At 33.4% G+C, this 14,156-nt stretch overlaps 1 protein-coding gene across 1 annotated transcript in view; it reads right to left on the reverse strand.

The window, feature by feature from the left end:
• gzl (godzilla E3 ubiquitin protein ligase) overlaps positions 1-14,156 on the reverse strand; it is a 28,150-nt gene that overhangs the window by 3,707 nt on the left and 10,287 nt on the right. The window contains exons 3-7 of the mRNA XM_090120090.1: positions 7,199-7,365; positions 5,580-5,671; positions 1,633-1,735; positions 805-913; positions 248-422 (exon numbers count right to left, since the gene is read on the reverse strand). Coding sequence (XP_089976216.1) covers positions 248-422; positions 805-913; positions 1,633-1,735; positions 5,580-5,671; positions 7,199-7,365 — 646 coding nt within the window. The remainder of the gene's footprint in view (positions 1-247; positions 423-804; positions 914-1,632; positions 1,736-5,579; positions 5,672-7,198; positions 7,366-14,156) is intronic.

Below are 14,156 nucleotides of genomic sequence, written 5' to 3' on the forward strand. Positions count from 1 at the left end.
ATTGAACTAGATTTCCGCCCGCGGCTTCGCCCGCGTTTTCAAAGGAAAACCCGCATAGTTCCCGTTCCCGTGGGATTTCCGGGATAAAACCTATCCTATGTGTTATTCTGATGTATAAGCTATATTGTGGTAAAGTTTCATTCAAATCCATTCAGTAGTTTTTACGTGACAGAGTAACAAACATCCATACATCCGTACATCCATACTTACAAACTTTCGCCTTTATAATAGTAGTAGGATTACTTACCATGTGCACAGGGCAACACTCGTAGCCGCTCCCCCTCTTGGTAATCATCAAGGCAGATCGCACACGTGTCGTAAGGGTCGCCCTTACTGAACTTGCACGTGGGGATCTTCTTCAACGAGCGGTTTGGTAGGCGATGTCGTCTGGCACGACGACGGTCTTTTATGCATTTCACTATCTGGAATCGGAGATTTGTTTATAAAAAATATATAAATATAGTGACATCATATCACAAAAATTACAAAATGACACCGACCAGACTTCAAAAAATACTAATTCAATTATTAACATCATTTAGAGAAACGCTCATCCGTCATATGCACTACAAATAAAATGAATATAGCTTAAAAAAAATTGAAAAGCATGCTTTAATAAGATAAATGTTGTTACCGATTCTTGATGAATGTACAAAATTTGAACTAAATCTACCCAATTTAAATGGGTCAAGATCGTGTCTAAAGAAGTTAGTTACATCGAAACATACAGACATACAGGTGAAGCTTATAAAAGCGTGTTAATAAAGAAACATATAATAATAAATAATAATATTCGTCACTCACCATAAATATAAGTATGACGATGAGACACAGCACCACCACGATCGCGAAGGGCAGCAGCAGATGCGTGTTGATGTTGAACGGCAAGTCGCCGTTCACCATTATATAATAGCTGGAAATGTTCATGCCTGCGTTAATAGCATCGCGTGGGACAAAGTGAACTTCATTGTAATGGAACGAAGTATCAAAATTGCTCGAAAAGTTCATGCCTGCATTAATAGAATCGCGTGGGACAAAGTGGACCGTATTCCGATAGACTGAAGAGTCAAAATTGCTCGAAAAGTTTATGCTTGCGTTAATAGCATCGCGCTGGACAGAATGAACCTTATTGCGATGGCACGAAGCATCAAAATTGCTCGAAAAGTTCATGCCTGCGTTAATAGCATCGCGTGGGACAAAGTGAACTTAATTGTAATAGAACGAAGTATCAAAATTGCTTGAAAAGTTTATGCCTGCGTTAAAAGCATCGAGCTGCACAGGTCGACGTTGTAAAGTGAACCTTATTGCATCTTTTGAGGTATTTACTAGCATCTCGGTGAAACACGTTCTTTATCAGATTCAGACTTGAGTCTTTTCCAAACCTGTATTTATTTCTTTGTATAAAGAAATTACCTATAACTAATATGCAATGCTATATGTTTTTTCTAGTGTTTTATCCACAGAAAAAGTTTTTAAATTACTGTTCTAATTTCGCCTAATTTTATGCAAGTATGTGGATACTTGCATATCTTATGATAGGCTTTAGGAGCATTATTACTCTAATTATTAGAGTCTAATATATTTTATAATATTAGAGTCTAATATAATAAAAATTAATAATGCCAAACTTACCGATTAATATAAATATACTCTTCGGATAGTATTAGCCCGGCGAGGTCGCTCACGAACACCGATGGGATCATTATCCCCTCGGGGTCCTTCGCTGACATAGTTTCTGTAATAGAAGTAATCCATATTATATGAATTTATTACGAAAAATAAAAATTTAATATGAATTGGAGTACATAAATATAAAAACGTTTTGAAGTGAAACTTTTTTAGGCGCGTTGAGAGTAAAATTTCGTCGTACGTCATGGCAATACCGTCAAAGCACAGAGTTAGGCGACGATTTAGGTATCTTTAAATCTTGCCAAAGAAGTTTCACTTCTGACACACGTGCTCGGCACACACGCCCTTTTTTTTCATAGCATCGACAATTTTCCAGGCAAAATCACCATAAATTGCGAGTTCAAGCATATTTCCGATATCTTAACCTAACTTCCTTTAAAAATAAACAATTTTTAAAACAACAACAAAGTAGATAACATCCATATGAATTAAAAGTCAATACACCAATCCATTCAATGCCCTATAACATAGTTGTTTTACTACACTTTCGTAGTTTTAGCGTTTTTTCCTTACAAATAAACAATAATATAACATAAACAGTATTCAGAGTGCAATGTGCGATAAAACTCATGTCCGCATAACTGTAGAACTCATTTATTTATATTTTATCTTTACAACTAAATGTCTTTAGCGCGAACGTCTCGTAAGTATTTTATGTTCCTCGCAAATGTGGTTTTGCTACATAATATGGAAATTTATTTTTTTTTTTTTTTACTTTGTATAAAGTGTAAAAAACATAGAAGTTGTTACACAGGTGTTATTCAAATATTAAGATGGCTCTATATTTAGATTATACTAGGTTTCCGCCCGCGGCTTCGCCCGCGCAGCCAAAGAAAAACCCGCATAGTTCCCGTTCCCGTGGGATTTCCGGGATTGAGTCATTTTCGTCGGGATAAAAAGTAGCCTATGTCCTTTCTCGGGTATCAAAACATCTCCATACCAAATTTCATGAAAATTGATTCAGTAGTTTAGGCGTGATTGAGTAACAGACAGACAGACAGAGTTACTTTCGCATTTATAATATTAGTATGGATTCTACACTAGCTGTTGACGACCGCAACTTCGTGCTACATGCTGGCAACCCAAGTTATTAATTTAGGTATCTGTTAGAGAATTTCATGGAAATGGGTCCAGTTTTCAATATAAGAGGTCGGAACAAAAAAACAAAGATTAAAGAAATTTGTTTTTTGATACAGATACCGTAGACATTTTCTTTTATTTTTAAAACTTTTATCACTGCATAATTTAGATAAGAGCAAGGATAAAACATGTACTTACTGGACATAATATTTGGAGGATATTTTTGGATTAAAATACCGTTATTATTTCACAGTTTTAAAAACCTTTTAACACTGAGTTTTCAAACAACGTCGTATACGTGAGATATGGTATGTACTACAGAAAAAAATGATAATCGAATAAAAATAATCTGTACATTCAATTAGCGACTCATAAACATTTCTAGGTACTTTTTGTGTTTCATACTCGAGATAATAATGTTGTGTTTGTTGTTTTATTGATATAATATTTATTAATTTCATTTTAAAGAGTTTTTGAATTGCTACAATATTTTCTATTAGTTATGTCTTTAAGTATGGTCATAAGGGGTTATGGTAAAACAACTACATATATGAGTAGGTATTTTTAATACCTACTCATATATGTAGCATAACTTGATAATCAAAATTATTAGGATTTGTCATGTCACTCTAGATTCAAAAAATGTCCCAATGGCATATCATGCCTTTCTCTATTTTTTTATTTTTTGAACACAACTGTCATGAAAAGATATTAATATTTTGTTTCTTTTATTCTTCACTTTCACATAAATAGTGTTTGAAATAAAACAATATAATAAGTCCTTTGAGTGTTACATTAACCGGCATACTAACTTTATCACTATTTCTAATGAACACAAGTACTATTAAGTTTCAAAGTAAACAGTCAGAGACAATGTGTAGTACAATACAGATAAGATTATTTAACAAGTAAAGTTTATTTAAGGACATGGTTATAATAGCTCTATTATATTTTCTTTTATTAAACCGCGTAACGAAGTTTATTTTCACTAACTAATTATTAAGTACAAACTATCATCTCAACTACTGATAGAGATCCTTTTTTTTACTATAAAGGTTTTTTTATTTATGATAAAGATAGATTAAAGATTTTTATTTATGTAAAAATACCCAAATATAAAATGCCGCGTATAGTTAGTTTATACGTCATATAAAAGTAAAATTTAAGGTACCTAACCATTTTGTATATTCAAACCGCAAACGGTGTAGGAACGTATGAGGAAATCGTTGTACAATGAAAACTTTGACATGTGACATCTACCAACCCGCACTTGGCCAGCGCGGTTGAATATGGCTCAAAAAAATTTAAATAATATGTATAATAAAAAAATTGTCTGAAAGCGCTAATCTCAGAAACTAAAGGACCGATTTCGTATTATTGCGTAATATACACATTGCCTCGACACATGTATTCAATACAATCCGTGCTACTCAAATTACATACACGCACACATACAAATATAAATTTACGAAGTCTATGACCTGCCTCAATTACCTACATGTTAAAGAAGGGCATACCGCCCTATCGTACCCTACGACATTGAACAAAATTTAAAATTCCAATACAATTATTCGTTTTTTGCACTTTTGAATGTGGAATACTTTTTACAAATCTTATATATAAAAATGAATCGCAAAATGTGTTGGTAAGCGCATAACTCGAGAGCGGCTGAACCGATTTCGATAATTCTTTTTTTATTATATTCCTTGAAGTACGAGGATGGTTTTTATGTAGAGAAAACGTAAATATTATGTACCACGGGCGAAGCCGGGGCGGACCGCTAGTACCTAATATAGGGGGTTATGAAAAAAGAAAATATCAGTAGGCTACATAAGTTAAACGTAAACAGAGAACTTCAAAGATAAAGTGATTATGTTCGTTTGTTACGTTTAGAATCCTAAACAACTGGAACAAATTAGATGAAATTTTGAATACCACTGGAAACGACTCTTAGTAGAAAGTTCAAGTTTAAATTCTGTTTTCATCGTAACATATCTGATATCAAGTTAAATTAAGAGATGGACACTTAATAAGACGATAGCGTAACTAAAGCCGCAGCCAAAGAACTATAGTATCAAATTAACTACTCACAAAATCAATAGATTTATCCATGGTAACAATCCAGTAATACACATACAAAAAAAAAACAACAAAAAATATAAAAAAAATCAGTAATGAGTGCTTTTAACTTGAAGCACTGTGACACACTGGTATCGACTCGGGGATGGCCTGATAATGAGCTTCATCTCAATTATTATGTAGTTCAATGGACATTATTTATAATTATTGTTATTATAGTATGTATAAAATGTGGTATAAATATTACAGGACGAGCCCATAAGTGCACGATTATCACTACATAGCATAAAACAAAGTCGCTTTCTCTGTCCCTATGTCCCTTTGTATGCTTAAATCTTTAAAACTACGCAACGGATTTGGATGCGGTTTTTTTTAATAGATAGAGTGATTCAAGAGGAAGGTTTTAGTATATAATTTATTGGGTTTTAGAGAAAGCAGGCGAAGCCGCGGGCGGTAAGCTAGTAATTAATAAATCGTGTTTAAAATCCGTTAGTATTTAATTTCTGAATAGAACACTAATTTCAATCAAAAAGCAAAAATACTTCAGAACAAGTGTAGACCACTCTACCATTTTTCTAAACGCCAATAAAACATTTATGTTCTCTGACATGCACAGTTCCTCATGATGTTCTTCTTGACATTTATGATTTATGTTTGCCCTAAATGCTAATAAATCATACTATTTAGTCAATAATAACCACAAAACGTGTTTATTAATCCAAAAAACATACCAAGATCACTAGAGTTGACGTTATGCACGATCGCAGCATCGAAGCCGGCCGCCTGCGCGTTGCGAACCTTCACCTCGAAGCTGCAGTTGAATCTGATGGGACAATCCAATTATCGGATCAATGTTTATACCTTGACAATTATATGAATTGTGTATCTAAAGTAATATTATAAAGGGGAAGAAATAGAGGATATTGTGTAGCTATAGTATCTATGGTAATATTAGAAAGTGAATAAATAAATGCATTTGAATTTTAGCCGCCTGCGCGTTACGCACCTTCACCTCGAAGCTGCAGTTGAATCTGATGGGACAATCCAATTATGGGGATGAATGTTTATCCCTGAGTTATAATATGAACTAATAATAAATTAAAATATCTATAGTAGTACGTATTACATTTTAAGAGGGAAGAAATAGATCTAGTGTTGAATGACCTCGCCTTTTTTAATATTTTGCTGTTATAGTCTACTAGATTTCCGCCCGCGGCTTCGCCCGCGTTTTCAAAGGAAAACCCGCATAGTTCCCGTTCCCGTGGGATTTCCGGGATAAAACCTATCCTATGTGTTAATCTAAGTTACCCTCTATGTGTGTGCTAAATTTCATTGTAATCGGTTCAGTAGTCTTTACGTGAAAGAGTAACAAACATCCATACATCCATACATCCTTACAAACTTTCGCCTTTATAATAGTATTAAGATTAAGATTAAGATGTATCGAGGAAGGTTTTAAGTTATGACCAATAGAAGCGGAGAAAAAGTGTAATATAGTTAAAAGATCTCTTTCTAGTATTATCTTCGCACTCCTCCGAAAATATTTTTATAAATTTAGATTTTATATTTATTCATTTATTCACTTTCATACATATTAAACTTACAGTACAAAATATACCAACACGTATGAGTGGGTACGAGTAAATTTCATACCTCTAGGTGATTTTCCTGGCCAAACAACATGTTTAGATTAAACTAGTAAGCGATAACGTTTCTGTTGTCTACATTCAGAAAAGAAAATTTGAGTGACTACAGTTTTAAAATATAACTACTGAAAATACTGCTAAGGATAAAGGTCACGCGCACTTTGCGATGACATAAGAATTTACACATCGGTGCACACTGCTTTTTGTGATACTTAATCGTTACAAAAATGGTTGTATTCTGTTTAATATAGTTAAACTAATAAAATAAAAATAAGTGTAGTTAAATATATGTAATCCAGAAATAGAATCATATTATGAAATGATCTAGGTGTTGATACAATACCGTACAATATATGTAATTTCTTTTGAAGTGACATCATTATCATATTATTATTGGTGTCAAGTAATTTGACCTTATTATGTAATCTGTGATGTAATCTATCAAAAAGTGTATCTAACACAGGAAATTAAATATATTTATCTTTTTTTATATTTCTAGTGTTCTTAAATTTAAGAAAGGCTTTCTAATAATAGGTACTTCACTAGTATGATAGAAATGAAATACAAACGTTTTTCGGATCGATGTTTGTTACTCTTTGTAAAAGCCTCACTAAATCTGAGTGAATTTAGTAAAGAGAATATTGTTTAGATAGCTCAAAGGCATCACATTTCCAGCTGAAACAAATTGAACATAAGTTGCTTACCTAGCCACAATAACAATCCACTTCCCAGTGAAGTTCTCTACAGTGGGCGGCTTCCCCAGCGGGCCGCAGCCGTCCGCCGGCTCGCCCGGCACGAGGAACCCGCGCAGCCCATCCGGGGGCACTTCCGGACCGAAACTGGCCGGCATATCCCGGAATTCTTCCGCTATCTGTGGGCAAAGATATATCTTATGTTATGTTATGTTAAAAAATATTACAGAAAGAAATTTTGTCCCTAAACGAGAGAAATATCTGCGTATTCTTCTGCTATCTGTGGACTGTGAAGGAACTATTAAATAGCTTTTTTTTGTTATTTTTTTTATTCAAGTGCAATGATTTGTGGTATGCCAAACATTTTTTTATGTGTAAGTAAAGATGTTTTGATTGAGAACAAAATATAAGTGTACCTACTCCGAAAATAACCAGTTCGCTAGTAGTTCGAGGGCAAAACAGGAAGATAAGCTCTATAGATTGAGGTATCAAATATCACCATCCTGCCTTTGCGCTGTTTTTTTTGCACCTATGCAGGCTTCCTAACCACAAGAACGGAACTGTCCAATGCGGTTTTTTATTGTTATTTTGAACCCGTGCAGGGGTTTCTACGTCAATAAAAGAATAACATACTAAAAACTTGCTTGATCATCTATTACCTACCATCTGATCATAAATATTAACATTTGTGAAGTATTTTTTTTTATTTTGTGTCAAGGAAAACATAGTTGTTCAGATGTCAAACTACAAAAAATCATTTATCGTTCCGTTATACTCCATTAAATATATTTTCGGACACATTCTACCGATTCTTCTTAAACCATGAACTAAATTACTTACAAAATGCTGCAGCCCCACAATTTGCAGTACTTGTATCGCGTTCATAGCCAGACGTGGTTTCATTTTGCCACACAATTTTAGCACTTCACATTATAATCCCTAGAACTGTTTTGGCCTGTCAGCCTATCCCACACTTACCGGGCCCGGACGCGTTTTCGGTATTCATATATGATTTATTTACTTCTTGTTTACTTGGGCTTCATTTATAAACCTTGATTCGGATATTGATTAGTACATGAGATTAAATTTTATGTGACCTTAATATTTTATGCGAATAATATTCAAGGAATTTAAAAACTTTACGTCGTTATTTCACCGACCTCTAATTACCTATCTTACTGGCTTCAACCGAAACTGTAACAAATCTTTCGTATATAGTCTAAAAGAAGAAGAGCACTGAAGTCTAAAATGATTCCTATTTTATATTTATTAATGGATTAATAAAATAATTCAAACGTGTAAAGATATGTTGTGAAAAATTAAATAATATCATGTGTATATAATCAGGTGGCAGAAATTATTGAAACGGGTTTTACATTAAACACGCTTTATACGAAATTGTTCATTATTGAATTTAATTCTCATTAATTATTTATTAATTATTAATTAATATTATTTTAAGGGCCATAGTATTTGATTAAAAATAACTTTTTATCTATAAACAACACTCGAATGCCACACCGCAAAGAATCTTCAGCCTCGACCAGCTAATCTGATATCGCAGAATATTATCTCAGCAATAGAATATATTGACCTACAATTGTGAAATATTAATATAGGTCCTGTGAAGAATGTTGTGAATTTTCTTTACTTGCAAAAGTGATAGGTACGGTATTGAATTAATGGGGGGCGGCATGTTGATGTTCAGTCGATTTTTTTTATTCCTAGACTTCCTTTTTTTAAAGGACGAGAAAAACGTGAATTTTGGTTAAACACAAAGAGAATCTTTCATAATAGTGAAACAATTTTAATATAATGTAGACATAGTAATATACGACGATCGTAGAGGCACCGAATATTTTTACGATTATTGAATAAAAATATCAGAGACTAAACTAAATAATAAGGATGTAAACAAAAAGGAATGGAATTTGTATCCAAATATTTAAATAGCCCTTTTACTTCATTAACATTATATAACAATATGAGACTAATTAGAAATAAAACCCGGAAATATTGCCTGCGCTACTCAGTTATTTTCCATTGAATTTTTTTTCAAAAGAAGCATGTATATTTCTTAAACAACCGATCGCAAACTAATCAAATCCACCATGTATGTAAAATTATATCACTTTTAAGACAAAAATCTACACTAAAAACTATTATTTTTTTATTTTTTTATTATGAAAAAACCGCACCAAACACTCATGTACCACCGCAAGTAGTTACAATGCAACTAGTTACTTATAGTTATCTATTGGAAACATTCCCTTAATGATAGATAAGATACTGTCTGAACAAACACTGGATTACCAGAGTCCACTGCCATTCAATTGGTCATCTATTATTTATAGAACTATAATATAGTAAGATATGGAAACAATCAGAGAGAAATAAAATGTCGCTTCTGTCTGTCCTTATAATAGGACATATGGAATCATAGGATATTATGGAATCAGAACATATTTTCAACAAATAGGCATTTTAAATATTTCATTTAATAGATTAACCTTAATATTCAATAGAGCATATTCTTGATATAAAAATGCGTGATTGTGAAAAATTTCACTCTCGTTCAAAATATCCAGATTTTGGAAAAAGTGGAAAATTTTTTTGAACCTTGGCACATATGAGAAGGAACAGAGTTAAAGACATAGAAATCTAAATAACAAGACACTAGAAGTCGTAAGCGCGCGTGACCTTGTCGCCACTCAGGTGACTTTCACAACACCAGCGTGTTCGTCACTGTTCAGTTGCTCTGGAGACGTATGTGTATAAACATGGTGTGTTTCAGCATATCCCATTGCGGAAATTCTTCCACAAGTTGTAATTATACTAATAAAGGAATAATATTTCATCGGTAAATATTTCTTTTTTAGAAATAATGCCGTTTTTCCTTAAAATTATAGAATATTTACAAGTATTACGAGTGTCACCATAGTAATCGAAATAACAATGAATGACACAGTCTACCATTCTTATTATCACGTTTAACACAAATTTCAACCTTATTTCTATGAGTTTATGTTCAAAGTTATATCTATTGAAAATTGACAACTTCTGTTGTAGAAAAGCCGATTTTTTTCGTATTGGAACAAAAAGAAACAAAACGTCTCATATACTTAGGGATGTTATTCTAAAATAAACCGTAAATTCGTGCGTTAGGATACATATTAAAAAGCTTAATTTAATATTTAAGGTAGTTTTCACTAAAATCAAGCTGTCCAATAAAAGGCATAGTTTACTTGTGTGTACTGTTTAGCTTTCGGTTTGAATGTGTTGATTTTGGCGACAGCGGTTTTCATATGAATTATGACATTATAGCACTTCTATGTGTCTTGTTATTTAGATTTCTATGGTTAAAGACATTTTACAATCCATTTAATGTGTGATTTTCACGTTAAATTAAAAATCTTTTAAATAGAATACATAAAAAAATATTTTAAATTTTATTAAATGTAACAGAAAGGGGAAGGTATGATACAGACGAAGACCTTTTATATGAAACAAAATAAATCAGGAAACGTGTCATCTGATGATGAATGATAAATGATGTCGTATATTAAAATACGGAAAAAATAAAAGGGGAACATTGGGGTTTATTGATTCAGTAAACATACATTTACTGAGCAGATTATAACAAAGTAGTATAAACGACCAGACAGTGCGAAATTTTATACTATGAATAGATTACGCAAAATTATCAGACTAATAAATGAGGTTAAGTTCATACTAATTAAGTATTTATTACCTTGCAGCGTTACATTGTAAGTGTAGTACATGAATCTAAAACTAAAGCAGTACCGTCAAATGTGGCTACTTGACCTTTACTTGGCAACTTGACCACACCTTCCGCTTAACAACAAAATATCAAATTTTGTAGAATTGAAAGCAAATTGACCTAACGTATCGATGTTGGTAGGTTTTTAAAATATTAATTGGCAACATATTTTAATTTTAAAGCGGTAACGCTGTTGGTTCTCGCAATATAACGTATCGAAGTGTGACTGTGACTAAGGATCTTTTGCCGGTGTCAGTATTATTATGTTTGTAGAGCTTAAACTGCACATCTCAGGTGAGTACAGTTTTGATATGTTGTGTAATAAACCCTAGAGATTGATTTTACAGTGGGAACTATCCAATTTTAGGCTCATCTGTCGAAATATTTGCTTGGGCATTGATGCCTCAGGTTAGGTCAAGTTGCCATTGACCGCTGCGTGGCAACTTGACCTACGCCTAGGGTTGACACAAAAAATAACGTGACTGCATTTTTTCCTTTTTTTATCTGTTTCGAGTTTTGCATAGTAAAATCAATAAATTTGCTGCAAATTTCGGACAATCCAGATACTTATACTCTCTTTGATGACAACGATTTAGCATATTTCTAATGAAAAATAAATGTTTCCTTACCTATTAATAAATACCTATAAGTATTAAGTAATATACATATACATATGTATTAAATTTAGTTTAATAAATAAATAGTTCATTAAAATTTGTGTCTTGTTTGTGACAACCCTATCCGACATGTAATGCTTTGTATGAAATCATTACAAATCCCGTGGCAACTTGACCAGGTAGCCAGAGCCTAACAGTTTATTGTAAAGCTTCGGGCTGCAATATTTAAAAAGTCGAAGAATTAAAAAGTAATAGCAACTTAGCCTAAAACAAGAATGTTAAGCATCTACCTATGAAAACTGATGTGCAAGGTCAAGATACCACATCAGTGTCAACTTGACCTGTATTACATTTATTTGTAAATAATGTCAGATTCAATATATTTTAAAGAAATACCTAGTAAAAGTGAATGATGAAATCATTCATGACATGAATAAATCATAAAATGTTAATAAAAGTTTAATATAAATAAGTTAGCTAAGAAAAAGTAAAAAAATGTGGTCAAGTAGCCACATTTGACCGGTATTTCTTATCATTAAGGTGATGAATTAATTTTTCTAACATTTACGGCCCCTTTCAAACCTTCGTAATTTTTATATTATTAAAGTTGTCGTGATGAAAATTCTTGACAAGAAAGTTCAATAGTAACACAATACGTCTACCGTTTTAGAAACATGATTCCATGATATTTTCTCGATAGAAAAAAAATACAAAGTTATCATTGTTATTTTTTTTTAATCTCTGGCATCTTCAAAATAACAATCGTAAAGTTACGACTTTTTGGATATTAACTACATATAAAATATACAACCTATACGTCTACCGTGTTAGAATTTTGAAATATGCGATGGTTTTGAAATAAACAAGAAATACTTGAAATTAGCGCGCGACCAGCCAATATAGCGAGAGCCGCCCTGTACCTTCCTACCCCGATCGCTGCACGAGTCATTCCCGCTACGGCCGTCACACGGGGAACTTGTGTCGCTCGCGCAATCGTAAAAAAGGGTGACAACACGATAAGACAAAATGAGACAAATGGGGACAATAAAGAAAATAAGAAGAAGAAACATAAAGGTTGGAGGAAAAAGAATGCTTACAATTATAACAAATTAATGAAGTAAGTTGGTTTTATTTTAAATTTGATGATAATTGTATTATAGACGATGTTTGATATGTACCCCTGTTTTAAGTACATAACGAATGTGTAAGATTTTTTCATTTATAGCATAAATAATCTGTTCAGAAATCCGGAATCCAGAAGCAAAATAAACCCACTGATTGTTCACAATGTGAATCCACTCCTTCGTAAGTACCTTTATTCAGTCAAAAAAGTATGTTATCAAAGCTCTACTGCTTTTATCGCATGATTCCTTTTTTAGCAAAAAGCAACAAAGTGCAAAGAAATAAAAAATCATGGTGAACTTAGTGGAAGTATGGTGGACATAATATGGAACAGGAGCTCATTGGAGTAGTATTATATTTAAAAAAAATACGAAATAATTTCAAGAATTACATTTCTTAGAAGGTGGTAGATAAGTATGTTGTATAAAGAATTTGATGTTGATATTTATTTCATTTATACTTACTACACCTGTGCGGGAAATTGCTTAGTAATAAAACAGGTTTATATTCATATTTACATAGTAATGTGATTTTTCATTTCGAAAAATTTTGTGTAAGTATATTAAATTGAGTTCCTGGGTGATCTGGAAACACAATTGGGCCCGGAAGATGGCGCTGCAGTCACTCCTCCTAATGACATGAACCGATTTGGATGAATATTTGTGTGCACATTTCATTTTTGTGGGATGATTGGTTGATTCGCTTTCACATTAGCTAATATTATGTATTTTTGTTGTTAGAAAGTAAACTTAATTTAATGTTTATAATACATTATTATTGGTATAAATAAGCCAGTGTTCGTCTCACATTGCAACCTATCGATTCCGCCGCGCGCGCAACCGTGTACCGTTGCACTCCGTATTATAATTTGATATCTCCGAATATGTCTAACAAAAACTTAGAAATCTGTGTTCGCGAGTTGAATAACACTGTTATACTTCTACAGAACAAAGTGAACTCATTGGAATTGCTGATATTCGAACAAAATATCTTATTGAAAAATCTCCTTCAAACTCATCAAGATGTCAATACGAAGGTACTTCTCGGATCAGCTGGTCAAATATGCGAGCCTGATGCGGGTACAACGAAGCAGCGTCCAGTACGTCAGACGAGACTTCGTGCTGTTTCTTCTGTCCCCGCAAGCAAGCCTAAGGTGCGAACAGCGAGGAACATGTCGCCCATCTCAGCGCCCGCCCCACCGCCACTGCACGCGATACCGAGTGACGTCGAGCCAGCCCCTACTACAGGTACGGCGTACGACTCGAACCTCGTCTCGCAAGCGACCGATGCCGCTGATACAAATGCGAGCATCGGTACTAACAATGAATGGGTAACAGTGAGACGCAAGCGAGTTTCTAATTCGTCGAAGAATGTAGCTCGTGGTACGGCCGCGCCTGGGACGACTTCACTCGAGGCTGCGGAACGTAAAAGCTATCTGCACGTTTATTAT

Source organism: Colias eurytheme, chromosome 3 (genome assembly GCF_061535395.1).
Source record: "Colias eurytheme isolate Ceu_HAF_F1 chromosome 3, ilColEury1 Martin Lab GWU primary, whole genome shotgun sequence".
NCBI lineage: Eukaryota > Metazoa > Arthropoda > Insecta > Lepidoptera > Pieridae > Colias > Colias eurytheme.